The 22834-nt window shown below is 32.7% G+C and overlaps 1 protein-coding gene and 1 long non-coding RNA gene across 2 annotated transcripts; both read left to right on the plus strand.

Annotated features, from left to right (window-relative positions):
• Nucleotides 1-3135: 3135 nt before the first annotated feature.
• On the plus strand, nt 3136-6272 carry LOC134696195 (uncharacterized). The gene is made up of 3 exons (XR_010102912.1): nt 3136-3310; nt 5100-5307; nt 5949-6272. It is a non-coding gene; the product is annotated as an uncharacterized LOC134696195 (long non-coding RNA).
• A 6164-nt stretch (nt 6273-12436) lies between these two features.
• LOC134696277 (guanylate cyclase soluble subunit beta-1-like) lies at nt 12437-22448 on the plus strand. The gene is made up of 8 exons (XM_063557975.1): nt 12437-12732; nt 14037-14110; nt 15547-15647; nt 17358-18360; nt 18731-18962; nt 19220-19363; nt 19798-19952; nt 22182-22448. Exons 1-8 carry the CDS (start codon nt 12730-12732, stop codon nt 22339-22341), a joined length of 1872 nt encoding a protein of 623 aa, XP_063414045.1. The 5' UTR covers nt 12437-12729; the 3' UTR covers nt 22342-22448.
• Nucleotides 22449-22834: the final 386 nt, after the last annotated feature.

The following is a 22834-nucleotide window of genomic DNA, read 5'->3' on the forward strand; positions in this document are numbered from 1 at the left end:
GTCTTACTTATGATGTCACGCTATATGACAGGTCGCTTATGTGGCACAGAATCAGGATTGGTCCTTAGACAGTATATGTGATACCCTAGAGTCAACTGACATTCAACGTTGGTGTGCATTTTTATGGCAGTTAAGAAATTTGATAACCATTTGTTTGTATTTCATTTTGTTTCACAGGGTCTAGTTTATGGCGTATTTTATATGCGGTACTGAATTAAATGACTTGAAGGAGTCTTCCATGACTATCTTTATTTGATGCCACATTTTATGTTCTTGTAAAAAGTCATTGATGGCAGTGATGATTTGTGTTTCACAGGAGTATCCCGGTCTATACCAGTTTAAGTTACTAGTAGTTAGGATTTATCCCAGATAATTTAGGATGTGCTTGCATTTGATATGTTCTAGAATTTTGCTAGTGACAGATATTAAATGAATTGATGCGAATCTTAGCTTTCAACAGACTATAATAAAACAGATTCGGATTCAAATTTTAAAATAGGGGTTGGCCCAAAACCAGGCAACTTAGGAGTGGGGCGTGTAAAACTTCTTGGCATTAAACAAAAACTACTGCCGTAGTTCTTAATGCAATTATACATCGTCTTACATCTTTTCTAAGATAGAAAATACTGCAACTAGATTTCAATTAAAAGTTAACCGCATATTACAAATAAACGAAAAATTATGCAGTGGTTGAAAAATAACTCAATTATCAAAAATAAAACTTATTTATATTTCAAAACCTAATCATCAAAAGTTATTCAAACGACTGTAAATAGCAGTAAATAACAAACGAAAAGCAGAAACGACAATTATTACATGCATTTATATCCAAACAATGAAACTATTTCTAAGTGTGTCGTGCTTAGGGTTATGTCTTTAGTAAAATTCTTTTAATGTCACCAATAATTAGATTCATAAAGACATGCTTTCGCTATTAAACTTAACATTTAGATTCACATGTGAAACACAATGTCTCTACTAATTAAAATAAAATAATTGATGTTCCATGTAAAACAAAATGACTCCGCTAATTAAAATAAAACAATTGATGTTCCTCCGCATTGTTAAAGTTAAATCTTAATTCATTTTATGTTCCCGTAAAATCCGTCTAAACCTGGCATCCTATTGATTGTGTTGAGATGAAATCAATAGAGATCTTTGTTAATAGAAGCCGTATTGACTTCCGTACTCTACTGTTTGATCATTGACAATTGTTTGTTTTAAGGTTTCCTATATTGACTTCATCCCATGATAATGTAAACATAGAGACCTAAATGCTTTATCAATATTGATGATACGATTGCCAGTTCTCAAATATTTTGTTTATAAAAATGTTTTACAAAAAGTCAAGTCTTGTAATAAAAATTTACAGATCCCTTTAAGATATACTTTGAGCCATGTTAATCACAAAGATTAAATACCGGTCATATAATATATGATCAAATGCTATTAAAATTTATACTTTAATAAAAAAAAAAACGTTTTTTGTAATTTGTTCTCATCTGTTGCAACATTTTTTCTTGTCATTTATGTACAAAACTTTATTGGAAAGGCAACAATGCTTCGATCCTATGATAACCTATTCTATTTTGTTTACCCCTTTAACAAGTATACTTCTATAACTAAGTGTTCACTATAGAACTGACACCACTAACCTACAGATCGAGCCTTTAACAATGTAAACCTGACACATAGACGGAACATACCCTTAATGTTTAGGGTTAATTTTCTTGGAAATCAATTGATTTATAATTTATCTACTTCAAAACGGATCTTTCATTATTTCGAGACAGAAACATGCCGCTGTAAGTCTGAATCACCATTACCAAAGTACACTTTGTTATCCCACGACTTCAGACGGTCTATTTTGTCAAACTCAAATTCTCGATAGACAATTCCTATACAACCACCGAATTTTCGACCGTGAACTCCCCTCTGTCCAACTCCAATTTTCAACAGATGATTTTGGAATTAAATGCTTATGACATCTTATAAAAGGTTTCTTTTCGTGAAAATCGAATGATTTGTCTACTTTTAAAAAAAGGATTTATTACTAACACAAGAACAAAAACATTACGCTGAAAGTCTGGATCAGCAATTTGAAAGTACAAATGTACGTAATGTTGTCAAACGAAATCGCAGACGTCATACATGTAGTTATCACAAACTACACTACACAACACGACGATATTCATAGCTACACTGACCGGCTTTAGAAACGCAACACCTAAATAAATCAGACTTTATCAAATAAAATAAATGATACATTACACAAATTCATGGTATATACGAATATTTAATCAATCTTTCAACGTTACAGATAAAAAAATACTGTCAATCGAGAAACCAATGACTTACTGTTTGGTGTCAAAGTAATGAGGTACACACTTACAGTCTGGTTTTAAATCTTCAGTATCGGTTGTGGCCACCGTTGTTCCGTAGGACAGCTTCTAATCTTGTTCGCATTGATTGATAAAGGTTTCTGACTGTTCTGCAGGGGATGTTTTGCCATTCCTGTTGTAATGCGATACCAAGCTCAACCGGGGTAGTCGGCGGATTCGGACGAGAACGAATGCGTCTGCCCAACTCATCCCACATGTGTTCAATTGGATTTAAGTCTGGGGAAAGAGCAGGCCATCCAAGAACATCAACTCCATTCAAATTCAAAAAGTTTTGAGTCAATCTAGCGGTATGCGCATGTTTAAGCATGTTGGTATTATCATCAGTAGGACAACCGGAAGCGCCTGAGTAAGGATTTCGCCGCTCAGTGATACGGTTCACTAGACGACGTTGTCAACACGTAATGGCGGCCATTTTTTGACGTTGGATTTGGCATTCCATGCTGAAAAGTTGCATTAATGACATTCTTGGGTGTTTAATCTCTATGCTAAACAACACAAAAGGTAAAGGTTTATTCCAGATATTTCAGTTAATTACTATCAAATAAGTCGGCTCCAAAGAAATGATTTAAACGGCAAAAATAAAATGTAAAATTATATCAAACATGAAAATTGAAATCCAATATATCATCATTTCCTTATAATATACTGGTATTGAATCAACTGTTTACTGGTGAATTACATTCGGATTTCGGTCTAAGGTATCCGCACTTGTCTCCGGAAATATTATACCCACACAAGTTGTCAACATCCGTTTTCAAAGTGGTCAAGGTGTTCTTCACGATATCCATGGAAAATATTCACGCAATCACTTCTTGCTCAGATAATAGAACATTGTAAACCTCTAACTGCAAATACGGACCAAAATGAATAAAATTCGAAAGCACGTATGATCACGTTTCATGCAGATTGTAAGTTCTCTAAAAAGGGGTGGGGTAATTTCAAGGCCCCAAATTATAGTCTACTGAATTCTGCTGAACGTATCGGGTTCTTCTTCTTCTTCTGATATACAGTTACAGCTTCATTATTATTGAAGATTACGAACTGTTGCATGCGCGGAGTATATGATTAAAAAATATGAACAAAAATTTATCTTTAACTTATTAGAATACTTGGTGATATTTACATGAAAGAAAACAACAAGTGATTAAAAAATATGTACATTGTTATTTATAGAATTAAATTATGTTGTGGAGAACAGTTGGTGTCAACTGATCTCTGTAAATTTCAATGGTTTGACTTGCTACCACAACTTGTGGCAACAAGTTCCATTGAATGATTGTTTGCGGAAAGAATGACCATTTGTAGCTGTCTTTAGAGGTGGATATTTGCCTAAACGTTTGAGTATGTAATTTTCTTGTTCTAGTATCTGATGGTATGAGGACTAGTGATGGGATTGCAATGAGTCCATGGATGACCTTGTAGAACATGATAAGTCTGGTTTTGAGGCGGCGCTCACAGAGTGAGGGCCATTGTAGTTCGTTTAACATGGATGTAACACTACTGGTGTTGTGGTAATTGTTACATACATATCGGGCCGCACGCCTCTGTACCATTTCTAGCTTATTTTTATAATCTGCTGTGTGTGGATCCCATAGACTACAGGCATATTCAAGTTTTGGTCTCACTATTGATTGGTAAGCACGGGATTTGATACTGGAGTTAGAAATTTTTAAGGGTTCAACTCAAAAGTCCATGAACTAAATCATTGGAATGTATTTAAAGACACCTACTTTCATTGTTGGCTATTTTATACCTGGTATGATATTTCATTTGGAAAAACATTTTTGTGTCCCTGATTTCATATACACCAAAATGTTATATTCATAAAAATTAAATCTTTCATAAACAAAAAATACAAAGGGAAAGCGATCACAGTCATAGATTTCTCTTTCACATATACAAAAAAAATAGATAACCATTCTCTAAATTTATATCTCATATTTTAAAAGAAATTTACTCATTGAAATTAACCACTGAATCACCCACCCATTTGAGAGCTTACACATGCATTAACATGTATCCCCCATGACCAGGAATGGCAGGAAATGTTACAAATTTAATATGCCTGTACAATTTCTTGATATTCACCAAGGTATATATTAATCCTATAGGCTATAGTCATAAATATATATAAATACAAACTAATTAGAAATGATAATCCATTGACAATACATTGTAGTAATTACTTTAAAAAAATGCACCCCAATTTCATTAATATCATAATATTATCCAATTAATGGTGTTATGACAGTGGTGGTTCATGAATTTAAATTAAAACTAGGTTGTGAGTGCCCCCAAAATGTATAAAATTTCAGCTTGCATTGTACAATGGACATGCTGTATATTGATGTACACTTTTATAATACATGTATGTTTTAAATTTGCCTGTAACTTTTATGTTTTGAGCAGAATTGCTAGAGGCATAACAATTTCTAATACATAATAAATATATAAAATTGAGAATGGAAATGGATAATATGTCAAAGAACCAGCAACCCAAACAAAAAGCAGACAACAGTCAACGACCACCAATGGGTCTTCATTGGAGCAAGAAAATATTATTTTTTCTTGGTAATTTATTTGACAAATTTGTATTCATGTGTTGATTATAACAATGCAAAGTTTAATTTTGCTTTGAATAATTTAGTATATATACAGCTTATTTAGTAATTGTATGTACATTTGCTTTATATACAGGATGGAGAAAGATGTTCACTATGAATCAAAAATTCAAAACAGAGGACTTTTATATATATATCAACAAAACCACTTGCAGTACATGCACATGTATGATTGATATACATACAGCAGGAAAACAGTAATCAAATAGAGAGTCAACAACGAGTAATGTCGAAAGCAAAATTATTTTGTTAATACAAAACAATATGACTAGAATATATTAAGGGTAAGTAATCCAAATGTGTCTGTTCAGGGTAACAACAGTGGGTTATTTACAATGCGCTATGATTTCAATCCCTCAAATATGAAACAAAAACATGATAGACATTATCATGATTATGTATTAACTATTTTGATAAGGAAATAGACTGAATATATCTTACATTTAACAGTCAGACAAGAAAATTGCCAATGGAATAAATTGGGAATGGAAGTTAAAATTTATAGTTTATATTTATTTATGAAATGCACATTTATACACAGACTTTAAGACCAAATGGTATACTTTTAACATGTTAAATAGTTTAAAGATTTTATACTATTATCTATGCTGTATAATTTCAATATAGTTTCATTTGGATGTAAAACCAAATTTCAAGAATGAAGGGTACTCTAATTTAAAATTGATATATAAAGATAAAAAAACAATATAAGGGAATTAACTCTTACTTTATGTGCATCATATCCATGAGAATGAAGTGGTTTAATAAAATTGACCATTTTCTTCAGATAAGAGAATGACTTAAGCAGACCATATTTTTGTCAAAGATGCAAATAACAATAAAATATAATATATTATAATTATCATTCATCATTACTTTTCAATTGAATCAACAAACTTAATTTAATAACAATTTTTTTTTTCAGTACACAACACATACTGGAGGATGAAAATTTTGATACCTGGAATCAGCAAAATTTATATGAAATTTGTTATGAGAGATATGTTCATGTATAGAATGGTAACCGAGGTGGTTCAAGTGTTTATTAGCAGACATTTTTGTAGAACTTGTGCAGGATTTGAATAAATGAAACTTAACTCAGTCTTAAGCTGACTATGGGCTCAATGTGTAGTAAAAAGAGGATTTTGAAATATGCAAAGACTCATCAACATTCAAATGTGCATAAGTGACAGTGAAATGTCACTATATTTAGTAAAAAAATCAGATTATTGTCTCAGTTGTTTTCATGAAAAAAAAATTTTGAAGGAATATCAGTTGTATAATTTATAAGATTCCTCATTTTTGTCGAGCCTGCGATTTTGTTGCAGAAAGCTAGACAAAGGGACAGTGAGCCGCTGATTAGGCGGCAATGTTAGAGAATTACTTAAAAGCTCTATATTTTAGAAGGTTGAAAGACCTGGATGCTTCATTCTTTGTATATAGATGCCTCATGTTAAGAAGTTTCCGTCAGTCACATGTCCAATGTCCTAGACCTCATTTTCATGGTTCAGTGACTTCTTGAAAAAAAGGTTAAGATTTTTTGTAATATTAAATTCTCTCTCATTATAAGTAATAGGATAACTATATTTGGTATGTCATATCTTGCAAGGTCCTCATGCCCGTCGGTCAGTTTTCAATTGACCTCGACCTCATTTCATGGATCAGTGAACAAGGTTAAGTTTTGGTGGTCAAGTCCATATCTCAAATACTATTAGCAATAGGTCTAGGATATTTAGTGTATGGAAGAACTGTAAGGTGTACATGTCCAACTGGCAGGTGTCATCTGACCTGACCTCATTTTCTTGGTTCAGTGGTTATAGTTAAGTTTTTGTGTATCGGTCTGTTTTTCTCTTACTCTGTATGCAACAGGTCTACTGTATATGGTGTATGGAATGATTGTAAGATGAACATGTCTAGCTGGCAGTTGTCATCTAACCTTCACCACATTTTTATGGTTCAGTGGTCAAAGTTAAGTTTTTTAGTTTTGGTCTTTTTTCTTATACTATATGCAATTCAATTGGTCAACTATATTTGGTGTATGGAATTGTTTTATGATCAGCCTTCAACATTTATTTTAGCAGAACCAATAACGTATAGAAAGCTACATATACAAAAGACCCCTAAATAACATGACACAAGACGACCTGAAAAGGAATATATTCTGTGTCTTTAAGCAAAAGTGAAATATATTAAAAAATAAAATCATATGATGCAATGGATGCAAATTGATAAATAGTAAATCTAGAAAAAAAATCCTATAGATCCCCAATGTTATGGTTTATGCGGTTTATTAAAAAAGTTGGCAACAAACTTTGACATACTTCATTCAAATAATTTACAGTTAACAAAATAACCAAAAAAAATGAACAGGTACCTTTGATTGGATATAAAGGTAAAGTACCTAGAACAGACAAGCAATTGTTTGAAAGACTCATTGTTGAAGGCTGTACGGTGACTTATAGTTGTTAATGTTTGTGTCATTTTAATCTTTTGTGGATAGTTGACTCATTGGCAATCATACCACATCTTCTTTTTTTTTTTATATAAGCACTAATACAAACACATCAGGATTCTCTTCGAATTCCCCAAAAAAAGCAAATGGCCACCCCCTCCCCCTATGCAAAATATATTACTATATATTTGTAGTACTAATATAGTAATTGTAAATAATCATTGATCTAAGAAACTGCAGATTTGAAATAAGTAAAGTCAAGTAGATATTGAACCTTAACAGCAAACCAGAAATTGAGAACCATAAGCCCCTAAAAATCACGCATGCCTTTGATAAAATTAAAAGAGCACCCGACCCCAACCCCCTTTTTGACAAAAGAAACACTGAAAACAAAACACATAACAATAATTATATTAACGAACGAAAGGAAAATTATGAAAGAAATCGATATGACCAAACAGATAAGTTGTTCATTTTAAAAAATCAGCGACCGGTAACCTGGTAACAACATGCACGAAATGAATCTTGATCAACTACAAGTACGATGTCAACAAGTCAATCTCATGATGATGATGTAGGCCTCAAACTGTTAGTTTACCAAGTAAGGCCTGTTTTGGTATAACGTTAATATGGATTCAACATATTGCATGACTTTCTTGACATTAAGATAAACAAAATTGATACAAAGAAGAAAAGATTCCAACTTTTAATGACATTTTACGTTGACATTTTCGGCGCCGGAAATTGACAACGTTGATCTATGTATTGACACAACATCGGATGGGGTCGATTCCGGCATATTCTGTTAAAAAAATCAGTAGCACTTAGAATTTGTTGATGTCTTAAAATATGTTCATTTTGTTTCACTGATAGTTTATTTGATAATTAATTTCGAGAGATGAATAGCTATCGTGTACTTCAGAATCAAGGTGAAAGGATGACCACGCCCCCATAGTGGGGACATACAAAATAAAGATGACCGTTCTCCATTTCTACTCGAAAGAAGTGCCTAATTTTTTCATAACATCTGCATTATGTACCAAAGATTATAAAATGAAAGTATAAAAAAAATCGAGGCGGAGATTTTTTAGAATCATCTAATAATTATAGCAGACCAATAGACGTAATAGAGAAATAGGCGAAAATGGCGTCTTCTTCAATTTCGAAAAAAATCGATAATTTTACAATTTATTGACACATATTGATATTTTTATAGGGGTTACATATATAAGGATTCAGCTATTCTTGATAGTTGAATGAATATTTACTTTAAAAACAGAATATTTTCCAATTTCTAATTCTACCGGCCATGCAAGGGAAAACCTTCAAAAAAATTAGACCCCTACTTTAAAATGGGTACAATTTTTTGCCCTACTGTGGACACCCCTTTTCTTTTCGGATTTCGATTTGAAAAACTAGCGAAATTACAATGTAAAAAATTTAAGGTAATTGAAGGATAGGCTTTTTTTTGTACCCCTTTTTAATATCGCTATTAAATTCTACAGTGCAGAAAATCGAAATCCGAAATTCGATGTTCAGATGTGAAAAAATAAGATTTTCTTTTATTTTTTTGTTCAAACGTGTAAATAATAAGTAAACTCATATATTTTTCTCTTATAAATGAGCTTACAATCAACAGCATTTGCCGCCGGTACTTTGCTGTAAACGAATGAAATGTTTTTACAAAAGCTCGCCATTTTTCAGCTGACGTCGGCCGACGCAAAATAGTCCAATTTTCGGCGTAGGACTACTGAGCGCCGCCGAATCACATTTTGGCCAAAAAGGCACATCCGGTTGTCCTACTGCATGTTGGAATGTAAATTGATTTAACTGTCTATGACGTCGTAACTGTGGAACGACAACTGGCTGCAAAATTTCATCAATATAGCGTCTAGCTGTTAATGTGCCATTGACAATAACCAACCGTGTTCTAAAATTTGTGTTAATAGCGTCCCATACCATTACACCTGCGCCACCAAATCTGTCACGTTCAAGCACATAGTTATCTGCGTAACGTTCATTTTCTCTTCTGTATATTCTTGTTCTTCCGTCCGCAAAACTGACATTGAACCGTGATTCATCAGAAAACACCACGCAATTCCACTGTTATCGTTTCTGCAGTTGTTGCCTGGCCCATTGCATTCGATTTCGTCTATGACGTGGGGTCAAAATCATTTCTTTATAGGGTCTCCTACAGCGAATTTGACGACGTCTAAGTATACGGGATACTGTGCTAGCATTTATTGCTCTGCCATGGCGTCCAATAATTTGGTTTGCGGTTGACGTCGCGGTCGTGAATCGATTCCGCAAATGGCGTAGTCTGATGGCATTTTTTTGGGGCGGCGTCGTTACTTGTGGTTGGCCGGGTCTCGGGAGATCTTTTACTGTTCCTGTTAATCTGTGACGTTGAAATTTAATGTCTTGAAACAGCACGTTGACTCATTCCTGCCTGTAGCATTATGATGGCTTGATTAAGATTTTCATCACTGAGTCGCGGCATTGCAAAATCCAAAGAAGTTCAATTGGTTAGAGGAAGGCAAAGAATGTAACGCATCATTTAGGCATGAAAAGCCGGTTTTAAATTCATTCAGGTACCCGCCGTCCCGCGTCACACATTTCATGCTCCCCTCGCCCCTTTATTACCTGGCTTGCTCAGGTAAGGCAATGATTGATTTTTACTAACCAGATAGATGTTTTACGGGCGTATATAACAAAAAAAATAATATTTTTTTACTATTTTCGAAGAAAATTTTAAAAACGGGTGTTGCGTTTCTAAAGCCGGTCAGTATATAATACCGGGATTACAATAGCGCTAATCATATAAACAATACCATATTTATTATCGTATTGAATAAACCCTCGTAGATATTGAAAGAACGCTTTGTGTTTTACAGAGAGCAAGCTTAATGCATTACCGAAAGCAATCTTAGTGTATGACAGAAAGTAATCTTAGTTTATGACCGAAAGCAATCTTAGTGTATGACCAAAAGCAATCTAAGTGTATGACCGAAAGCAATCTTAGTGTATGACCGAAAGCAATCTTAGTGTATGACCGAAAGCAATCTTAGTGTATGACCGAAAGCAAGCTTAATGTATTATCAGAAGCAAGTTGATGAAGTAAATCAACCACTGCCGTTTAAAACAATGTGTTTAGCAACGTTTAATAGTGTATCAATTTAAAGAGAGCAACGGGGAACAATATTTTTAATAAGTCGTATGTACATTTATGTCTGTCTGTCTGTGTACTAAAACATCATTCACCAAGACAGATGGTAAGCTTAAAAAACATTCTTTCATTACCTAATATATTGTCCTAAAGGAACTGACATGTGCCATCAACGCACTGTGTTGTAATACCTTCGAAAACTAGTGTATGATCATCTGTGTGCAATATAAAAATATGTTACAACTTTACATCTATTATTTTAACCAATCGTTTAGCTGTGCCTTTAAAATAAGTGCATATAGTCCAATCGCCATTTCCTTGACGGAGGGTTGCTGCTTATAGGGAATATAACGAATCAAAGGATTTTAGTCAGGACTTGGTTGACCGTTATTGAAAATCTGACACAAGAACGACCACGGGTATTCACTCTTAGACACATCTACATGTACCCGTATGTTTACTTATGTACATATCCACTGTTGATGAAGGAACTTTACAGTCAATATCCAGCCTTACAGAAATCGTCGTACCTGTAATATTGTTTACGTTCAATCATTTAATAGCTTTTGATAAATGGTTTTATTTTGTCATGCCATTGTCTTTCCTTTTTCAACTTTATTTGTATTTCCACTTGGTGTATTAGTATTACTTTTATTTTAAAATACATGTAATATAGGTATTAAGGAATACATTAGTTCCCTTTTCTATCATTGGCCACTGTTGTTCACTGTTGACGAACAGTATATAATGAAGAATCGCTGTTATTCCGGTCACGGTTGACCATAGTGAATATTCGTTAGACTTTTCGTTACGTTTTATGGGAAACATTTTGTTGTTATAAAAAAAAAACATGAGCTACATCATTTATATATGATAGTAATGTATTATATTTTAGATAACGATAAGAATAACATTTGATTAAAAAAACAAAACATTCATATTTGCTCACAAAATAAGTTTGACAAACAAAACAAGGAAATGGAAAGTCAAGTTAGTAAACTTCAATACATGTTCTTCCTTCGTCATTGGAAAATTCACGGTGTCGAATATTGATTTATTTTTAAAGATGAATATTTTTGTATCTTCAATTAGTGTTAGTACAAACATGAACTAATTATAACACTTCTTGTCAGTGTACAGGTATACACGTATACTTAGTGTGTATGTTCATCTTGATCGCATTATCTTTCAATTATAAAGAAGGCAAAGTGTGGATTAAAAAATTAATTGACGTTAAATGATTAAAAAATATGTATTACTTTATTATTTTAGGTTTCTCCTTAAACACCAAGTAATTTCAATTATTCCATGTTGAATGCAAATATATTTTCGCAGTTTATGAACTTCTGACTCAGATTAAACGTGCATATGTGGTCAGTTGTAATTATTTTTACACTACACATTTACTTTCCCTGATTACTTGTTGGATCCTAAAATCGTCGCTTATTCTCCGTCAGATGCGATCTAGGACTAAAAAAAAGGACAGAGTAGGTTGGGGACCAATAAGTTAATGTCGGGGGATTGACTTGTAAAAATACTATGCATTAACCATACATGGAGCTTCATAAGGTCCATCGCTCCATATCCTTAGATCCGCCTCGTAGTGTTCTTTTTATTGTCTGAGCTGTTCTCTTCAGATGTACGCGTGAAATCTGTAAACAGCTCCCTGACACATTACAAAGCAGTTAAGCCACGCACGGCTTTTCAGTTTCTTGTACTATATTTATAAAACCATTCACCTACAAGCGACGAAAGATATACAAACCCCTGGTTATCATCCAAAGAGAAATTCTTGTCCGATGTAATTACATTCCGCTTTAAGATTTGTATATATAATTGGTTTTAAATCCCTAGCTTTCATCCTCTCGCACCTTAACCAGTGTTTACAATATCGTCAGCCTTTAGTTTACACAGAGCTTTTCTTCTGCAGAATTTGACCTCCATAGTTAAACAAGAAGTAGTATTTACATTTTATTGGGAGATTTTATATCCCTGAGAGTACTTGTGTATATTTATGGTGAATACCTGTATAATGTTTATAGCCTAGACCAGTGATCGATACACGGCGTGTGATTAAGGAACCAAATCATGGTAAGATCTCTTTTAACTCCTATATTTATATAGCTTTTTAAGTTAAGTTTTATTCTAATTTCTTAACTAATTCATGCTACTCTTTGTAAAGATTATATTAATACGTAATTAGTTTAACGAAATACGTTTTATAGACATCCAATCGTTTATCTAATTTCGATATGCTGCTGAGGGAAAAAACATATTATCCTCGTCTTTTGTGATCATAGTGTTTTGTTTTGTATTTATCAGGACGGAAAACCATTGTTTGTTTGTCTTAATTAAAGATTTGGTTTGTAGTTTTATTAATAGATTCAATATTTTCCTGGTTATTACAGATCGTTATATATGACTTCATGCAATAATTATGTAGTATTCATATCATATCTGAGTCGCATACAAAATGTAACATGCATTCATATTGTAAAAGATTTTTCTAATGTTATTAAACGATATTTCAAAGGTGTTACTTTAAGCATAGAAAATGTAAATATCAAGCTTTATTAAAGATTTAATTCCATCACTGGGTACATATTAAAATAAATTGAACCCGCATTTAAATTGTTATTTATGTCATCAAAGTCATTTAAATTCTTTAAGAAAGTACTCTGTCACTTTTGTCAATCGAGTCACGGATAAGTTGTAAAAATTTGATTAAATTTAAAAATTAAAAGCCTGTGATTTATTTTATTTGGTCAGATTATTGCTATGAGTATGTGTCATAAGGAGGGTTACAACTTTACCTTAAGATCACAGGATTGTATTAAATCATGTCAGAACTAGAAATCAGATGATTATTTAAATCAAAGATGTAAAGTAAAGCTCAATCTAAGTTAAAATGATCGTCAATTTGACTTTATTGAATATTTATAACATTGAAAAATCTCATAACTAAACTGTTTTTGCAGAACACAAAAGATCTTATATGTAAATTACTGTTTGATTTTAAATTGATTTGAGGATAATGTATACCCCCACATCACATCGAATACATCAGTATTGTAAGTATTGTATCTAGTTGGCTGCCAAAATGATAAATATAAAGTACAATATAAAAAGACAACAGAAGTCCGAAGCAGTTGAAAAAGATCAGAGAGATGCATTTACTGTTTCAGACGAATCGGGATGCAAGCAATAAAACCTAGCCTTTTTGCAAGCTATTCTACAAATGCAACTCGTATCAACTCCTCTTATTGCGAACTAAATCTGTCAGTGCTTTGTGATGTTTTTATAGCATAACCCATCCAATAATACAATTAAGAAGCTCACAGTACTGTTAAACTTTCATACATGTACCTACAGCTATAATATTTAATTCCTTTCAGTATGGTTTCGTCAATTATGCTTTGGAGTTGTTGGTTCTCCGGAAGTTTGGTGAAGAGGCATGGGAAGCCATCAAGTATGTACACGAATAAAAATCATGAACTAGTCAGGCTTCATTTTGTAAACCTGGAAGGAGTGTTTGAACATATTCAATTATATGTAATTTATTTTTGATTTGGTGTTATGACTTGAAGGGTGAAAATTCATGATTTCAATGAGAAAAAAATCTTTTGCAAATTCTTATGGAAAAAAAACCACAAAGAATTGCAATTGAAAATATTAACAAGCTATATATACATATCAAGTCACAAGCTATGCCTAGTACAAAGTCATGTATATAGTAGATGACAAAGGAACTGATCAGTGGATGACAGATAGTTTGACATTAACAAAGTTGTATCTAATCTCACATTGAATAATTTGGTTAAAAACTTAATCACACACATTCATCAGTAACATCAACAGCTGCAGATTTCAATTTATAACGATGTCCAATGATAGAAAGACAAATTAGCGTTATTTATTACATTTTTGGTACATTTTTTTAACTGTAAAAATGAGATGCATTTTGCTTTTTCAATGTTTTTGTCACTCAAATCTGCTTGTTTCAGCAAATGATCAAATTAGTTTGTATGCTGATTAATGGAAAAGAAATACCAACCGAATAAAACAAATTGATTGAATTGAAAGATGTACATTTTATGTATGTGCAATGGTTGTTCGTTACCATTAATTATACTTGTTAAATGTATGCAGGAAATCTCCATGTTATATTATTCACGAAGGAATGCAGATTTAATTGATAAAAATACTTCAAAATTGTAATATGCTGTCTTCTTAAGCATATGACATATAGGAGGCTAAGAGCAAGGACTGGTCGTCTCAGAAGTTAAAATATAGTGTCTTTACAGCTGATTCCCTAATGCTTGCAAAGTAAAAGTTTGGTTGGCTTGCTCACTTTGTTTGTATAATTGTTTATACAAGCTTTGTAAATAAGATTGACATCTGTAAACACTTTATATAGGCATAGTTTAATCTGAAAATATTATATTTGAATTTAATTGGGTGTTATCCTAATGATTTTACAATATACAAACAAAACAAGCAAACTTACCAAAGTTTTGTTCTACATGCATTAGGAAATTAGATGTAGGAGATGAAATTTATATCAATGCAATTTTGTGACATCTTGAATCGACAAAGTTAATCAACAACAATTCGTTTAAAAATTTAACTGCTCGTTTATTTCAAGCGATATTTCATCAAAGTTACCGGTCTATATTATAATTTTTCAGCATTCAGCTTTCTAAACTTTAATAAATTGTTTAAATTATCCTACTACACATGCCAAAGTACAAAATTAAGCGTGTGCCTTACTAATGAACGACACATGATTTTAAAGATTATTTTTCGAATTTTTAGATTGAAAGGAAACTTCCTCCGGTCATTTCATTAAATCTCGAGACTAAACTCATTTAGATTTGTTTATGTGTTGTTCTTCTTTGTTTTCAGAAAAGAAGCCGAGTTGGAGATGGAAGGCCATTTCCTCGTCCGTATGGTATATGAGGATTCTTTGTCCTATGATTTGGTTGGAGCAGCTTCTAAAGTATTAAGTAAGGAATTATTTCTATCAATTTACACGGGAATTAAGTCGACTAATTATCGCGCATGTAAAAGAAAGAATAATATATGAAAAACGTAACATAATCAACACGACTGGTGTCACAACTGGAGCAGGATCTGCTAAAACTCCCAAACCACATGAGATCAACCTCGGATTTTGGTTGGGTTCGTGTATTTTGCTGTGTTGTGTTTCTTGTACTGTTGTTTGGCTTTTGGTGATTTTTCTTTATTTTGCCATTTGGTTGTCAGTTTATTTTTTGACGTGTCTCTTTGGCGTCTTTCGCTTCTCTTTTCTAATATCGAGGACGAAGGCAATCTCTTAAACGCCTAGCTTCAGATATATATTTAGACTAACCATCTTATAAAATTTGTGGATAATTTTGTTTGGCGAAAAACAAAAAAATAATTCATTCACTTGTTTTAAATGCAAAAAGCAAGCCTAGTCGAATCCGTTATAACGAAATGACAAGTAAGATTAAGTTTGACACGTTAAGACTCCTGGGGATTGTCTCAGATATACCCTTTAATCAGAAGAGAGATAACCGTTTAACTTTTACTTACAGATAAGGATAACTGCTGCACTTTATATTACTTTTCAAAGATCGGAAGTATATTTTTCTTAGTGATATGAATATGATAAATTATCTAGTTAAGATTAAAAGGAGAAAAGTAGCGATTTGAGTCAGATTATGTCTTCATGACACGGTGAATCTGGATTTTAACAGCAGGGGTAAAGTGTTCGAACGGTACTCAACAAACTATATAGATAGTGAATAGAATAAGAAGTTTGATAATTGGCAGGATGACACACACTTTCACAAAAGGTCACATAAAACATCTATAAATTCATCAGATATATCAGGCTTATAAGTATCTAAGCTTTAAATAACTGACTTCAATGAGTAAAGTAAGACACTTGCGGTAAATATAAGTTTTCACATAAATTTGCCTGCTGTTAAAATTCAAAATAGCAACATTTTCATTAAAAAAAAATTAATAGAAAGTGTATAAAACTTTTGAATTATGGGAAAATAATCAAAGGTTCGTGTGTTTATTTTGTTATGGAAAAGTTCTCGAAAACAAGAATTTTAGGCGGGAAAACGATGTTTATCGGTTTCTTCTATAAAATGAATGGAACACAATTTATGCATGACCAGAAACGCGTTATTTCTTTTATCATGAGTTTATGTTAGCCTGTTGGTCTCAAATAAATGTCTTGTTAAATATACGGATAACCTGAAAAACACATTCAAACTTTGTTAAGAAAAACTGAATAAGATATCAAAAGTTTTATGAAATTTTGAAAAATCCTCCCATTTTTAGTATAATACGAAGAAACGTTAACATCAAAGTCTGAAATGTTTTTGAGATTACTATTGCCAACAAATATACGATATTTCAAATTGGTTAATTTTAGTATGATATCATGTATTCAAAATGTCATTGACCATGATTTACATACATGTATATGTAAACTTTAAACACATCTCCATGCATTTGACTAGGACTTGGTTACAATGTTGCAATGCAGATCTTATGTAGGTTTGGCATTATATATAGCGCATTTTGGAATGAACCGCTTCACTTGTATATATTTTGTGTAAATGAAGGTAGGTTTGACAAGTCTCTTAATAGGTATATTTTTGAGGGAAAAAAATGCATCACACGATAGTTACATTTATCTCTTGATTTTATTGCAGACATTCCCGCAGGACAAATCCTGGAATTATTTGGCAAAATGTTTTTTGATTTCTGCCAAGAATCAGGATACGATACCATTTTACAAGTTCTAGGTGGAACCACGAAAGATTTCCTACAAAATCTCGATGCTCTTCACGACCATCTAGCAACAATCTACCCAGGTATGCGAGCTCCGTCATTCCGTTGTACAACGCGGGAATCAGATGGAGCAACTGTCCTGCACTACTATTCAGAACGTGACGGTCTAGAACCAATCGTAATTGGAATTGTTAAAGAAGTAGCTTTAAAATTACACAACGGTGAGGTTAATGTAGATATTATTCAGACAAAGGGAGAAGAATGCGACCATGTGCAGTTTGCTATAACAGACAAAAGTACAGACGCTAGATCAAGCGTTTCCGAAATAGAAGGATACGAACAAAATCTTTCTATGGACCCAAAAATAAGTCCTGCTACATTCTGTCGGGCGTTTCCATTTCACGTTCTCTTCGATGAAAATATGATTATTCAACAAGCTGGTACATCGTTAATGAGGGTCATACCAAAACTTAGAATAGGCCACTCCAAAATTGACATGATTTTTGACATGGTGAGACCTCACATGGATTTCTACTTTAATCATTTACTCTCCCATATCAATACTGTTTACGTTTTAAAAACAAAGTCTTCTATTGGTGGTGACTCCAGTGGACTGTACATAGATAATGATATTGAAGAACAAAACGACCACTCTCACCTTAGACTCAAAGGACAAATGATTCATGTGACTGAATCTAACTGTATGTTATTCTTGTGCTCGCCTAGTGTCGCTAACTTGGATGAATTGTCTCGGCGTAACTTATATCTGAGCGACATTCCACTTCATGATGCCACACGAGATCTCGTGTTGTTATCTGAAAAGTTTGAAGCAGAATATAAACTGGCGCGTAAACTGGAAATTCTGAACGACCAACTGCAACAAACACACAGAGAACTAGAGGATGAGAAAGCGAAAACAGATAAGTATGTGAAATATTTAAAAAGAAATGTTTGAATGATGTCGGTTTTATTGATTTGCTCATGAATTGCCTATGTCAGAGAACAGTATGACTTTTTGTTTGCTAATACTAAATTGCTAAGTAATATATATAATTTAAAAAATACTAAACAGAAGTAATAAAAAGAAAGTTTAATACCAGAATATAAGAAGTAAAGAAGAACATATTTTAGATTATGTGCAGCAAAATTGAACATAACAGGAAACGATGCATTTAAAGAGAAAACGCACTATATTTATAATTCATTTTCGTTTTGTTTTAATTTCCTTTATCCTATGATATTTAACTTGCTCATGATTGAATAAGCCATGTCATTTTATATTATATATTTACAGGTTAATGTATTCCATTCTTCCAGCCTCTGTTGCAAATGAATTACGTCATCAAAGACGAGTTCCTGCAAACAAATTCGAAAGTGTCACAATTCTCTTTAGTGGAATCGTTGGATTCAGTGAATTTTGTCAGAATCACTCGGACGCGCATGGAGCAATGAAAATCGTTAAATATCTTAATGACGTTTATACAAAATTTGATGATTTGTTAAAGAATAATCCAAATGTATACAAGGTAATATTTAAAATGGTACTTCTTCTCAAAAAGATTTATAACTTCCAATCTTTCGGTTATATTTTTTTACGATCTCAAAAATTCTTCACTTTTAACAGTAATCTTCAAATTGCTTTATTCATTTTTTTAAGTTAAAGCATGCACAAAAGTTTATAAAGTAAAAAATCGGAAAGATATACCCATTAGAGGCTTCAAAATGATTTACTTAATTCTTCTGCCTTTCATCAAAATACCTGTATAATTAATTTCTGATCAAGGTTGAAACTGTTGGTGATAAATACATGGCAGTAAGTGGACTTCCGGAAGCATGTAAAGATCATGCGCGAAGTATAGCGAGACTTGCTTTGGACATGATGGCGATATCGAAACACATTATAGACCCAACTGGTGATAGGGTGATGGTATGTTAATATCTTAAAATGTAGAAATGGTTTTTTTTCTAGGAAAGCATTAAGAAAACATCTACAGATATTAAATTGTCGACCAGGGGTTGAAGTCATACAACTATGCTAAGTGCTCAAACTATGCTCGAAACATGAAATCCAGCATTTTGATTGGTTGATTTTGGAGTATGAGCACAAAAAACTGACTCCAAAGTTTTGGGATTTCAAGGCCAGGGCTAACAATATGCTTGCTTAAATACTTCTAAGTTCTCTTAAATTCTGTATCTCCTTTGTATTAATGTGTGGGTCTTTAAGTTTTCATTACCATGTAAGTTTCACGACTAGAGATTTGCTTTCCTTCTACTTATACATTTCGGAGAGGGATGGTGTCATCTTTTTAACTGTTTCTTTAAAATGTTCGATATTTTATCATTGTTTACATTTTTGAACAGATAACCATCGGTATTCATTCTGGTGAGGTTATGACTGGAGTAATTGGAAAGCGCATGCCCAGATATTGCTTGTTTGGAAACACTGTAAATATTACCAGCAGAACTGAAACAACGGGAGTCAAAGGTCGGATAAACGTTTCAGAGTCGGCTTACAAGTGAGCATAATATTTCATTGTTACAGTTTATATGTACAAAAAAAGAAGCTTTAAATGTAAGCGGAAAACGTTATTTCGCCACTATTTAGTGTCTTTTGAAACATCTACCATTTTATTGTAAAATTCCCTTATTATCAAAATGACTTTTGTCTTTGACACATACATATAAAGAGAGCTCGAGAAATTTAGTATACGTTGTACTTAAAAAAAAATCTTTACAAATGACAGAATGTCGCTGGTCCGGTTGATATACAACAGTGCCGTCACACACCTTACTTCATACATATGTTTGTTCTTAATAGAAATTCAATATTTCAAACAACAAAGTCATCATCAGGAACATATTATATAGATCCAGACCTTTTGTAGAGAAAAACAGAAGCATTTTAATCATTCTTCAAACTATAAATCAGCGATTAGATTTCAATCCAAAAGTAGGGTTTCCATCAGATAGGCTTTGATCAAACGTTTCAAAAGATAGCACCATGAAATGTGTGAGGCCATAAACATTGAAAGTGCCTTAAAAGAACATTAGAGCCATGCATCTAAATTCGACATTGACAGACGTAGTTGTAATCTTAGTTTTATTACAATTTCATGATCTAATATTCAAAAGTTATTCCTTTAAACGACAGAGGTCGCTCTATACAATATAACAAACTTATGATACAGTCAAATAAGAAGTTATGGTATGATTGTTATAAATGAGACAACTTTCAGCAAGAAACCATATGACAAAGTTTCTGTATTTGTTTAAAATCTTTAAATATTATTGCACTAACTGTCAGTAGCTGCGAGAACTCGAAGATTGTTACTTTATGTCTTTTGTCAGTTTGCTAGTTGTTTATAACGCTAAATACCAGTCTGATTTTTACAGTTGTTCGATTTTTTTGTGACATCACCATTCTATGTTGATGTAGGTTAATTGCTCTTATATAGTTGTTTGTGTTTCTCTACTATGAATTCACGAACCTGTAATCCAGTCGCTGCCTGTCATGCTTCTTTCTTGTTTATTGTTTTAGCATAGATCATGCTGTTGGTTTCTAAATTGTATATTATCACATTTTATTATAATTGTTCATTGTCGCTAACTAAAGAGATCGATATTTGCTTCTTGTTACATCTTTGAGGTTTAGTTTAGTCTATATTAGTAGATATTTGTGTCATTGGCATTCATACCACATCTTCTTTTATTAACAGTGTCTTTTATGACCTCATTGATACAACACAATGTGTTTGCAAAGAAACAATTGTATTCAAGCATTATATGTCAATAAGTTAATTCATTGTCAAATGTATTATTTAGTTGTAAATGAAACTATTCATTCGTGTCACAGTAGAGCAGATAAAAGGGTTAATCAGCAGTAAATAAAATTCGTACAAACCAGACGACCTTTACCATTGCATGTCGTGTGGGATGAACGATCAGAGTTTTAATATCAGTTAGATATCAAAGAAATGCAATAACACGGTACAGTTAGCAATTTGTTATAACATGCATCATAACTGCTTCCCTGTCGCTCTGGTAATTTCTCACATCAGGGAACAGGAGATGAAAGTTCCAATATTTTTTGCTATTTAAGCGTTTCTCTATCGATCGCATGCTGTAATGAAAAGCAATATTATACATGATTTACTGTTAACTTCTGTAGTATACAATTATTCAGTGGGTAATCGGCGGTTTCATAGTAATAAAATTGTATTCAACTATTATGTTGTAATTGTGTGAAACCTTCCTTGATAGAATAGTTAAATGTAAATGAAACTATGTTAAATACATTTGATGGTATCTACCACTCGTTCTCAATGCAAAATAGTAACTTCTTTTAAACAGGAAGTCGCTTCATTTCCTGTTGAAAACTTTGACCCAAATGAATACAAACGACTATGATAATCGTTCTCCTTTTTAATGTTTATATAGTTTAGCAATGGCCCAAATGAACAGATAACAAACGTCTATACGAACAGTTATAATAAACGATTTTTTCTTTCTTGTTGTTAATTTTCAATTTCAAAATTGTGATGTTTTGGTTTGATCCTTCTTATCAAGTGAATAATCTGAGTTGGTTTTATATGCCCGTATGCAGATTCAATTAAACGTGTTGAATATTGCGAAACTACCATTTTTACTCTGATTATTAAAACAAGATGTGAATTATTGTCAAAATGAAAAATGTTGTCAAAATGAGGAAGAATATACATGTCATTGACTTCGATTTTTCTCTGTAGGTTTCTGCAAACTGAAGAATGTTTTGATCCGGAGTTTGATTTGCAGTATAGAGGATCAATTCAAATGAAAGGGAAACCAGAACCAATGAGATGCTACTTCCTGTCGCGGAAACCTATTTTTAGACCAGGGAATCTTGTTAAGAGGGCTACTATTAAGTAGCTGTCGCCGTTTTTATAGTTTTATTTATACATTTATCGTTTAATTTATTTATTTAGAGATATATTGTTTATTATTGATGTCAATGAGATAATAAAGTTAGAACCATAGTTTTTTTTCATTTATTTAGATAACACATGCTTTCATTCCAGGGCCTATTTATAGCTGACTTTGCGGTATGGACTTTGTTCATTGTTGAAAACCGTACTGTGACCTATTCATGTAGAGATTAATTTCTGTGTCCTCTAGGTCTCTGGTGTAGAGTTGTATCATTGGCTATAAAACATCGTTTTCTGTGTCCTCTAGGTCTCTGGTGTAGAGTTGTCTCATTGGCTATAAAACATCGTTTTCTGTGTCCTCTAGGTCTCTGGTGTAGAGTTTTCTCATTGGCTATAAAACATCGTTTTCTGTGTCCTCTAGGTCTCTGGTGTAGAGTTTTCTCATTGGCTATAAAACATCGTTTTCTGTGTCCTCTAGGTCTCTGGTGTAGAGTTTT

Source organism: Mytilus trossulus, chromosome 14, assembly GCF_036588685.1.
Source record: "Mytilus trossulus isolate FHL-02 chromosome 14, PNRI_Mtr1.1.1.hap1, whole genome shotgun sequence".
Classification (NCBI taxonomy): Eukaryota; Metazoa; Mollusca; class Bivalvia; order Mytilida; family Mytilidae; genus Mytilus; species Mytilus trossulus.

Coding starts and splice junctions, on each gene's coding strand:
- LOC134696277 (XM_063557975.1), top strand. Junction 18,361..18,730: donor GAGAAAGCGAAAACAGATAA/GTATGTGAAATA, acceptor ATATATTTACAG/GTTAATGTATTCCATTCTTC. Junction 19,953..22,181: donor GTTTCAGAGTCGGCTTACAA/GTGAGCATAATA, acceptor TTTTCTCTGTAG/GTTTCTGCAAACTGAAGAAT.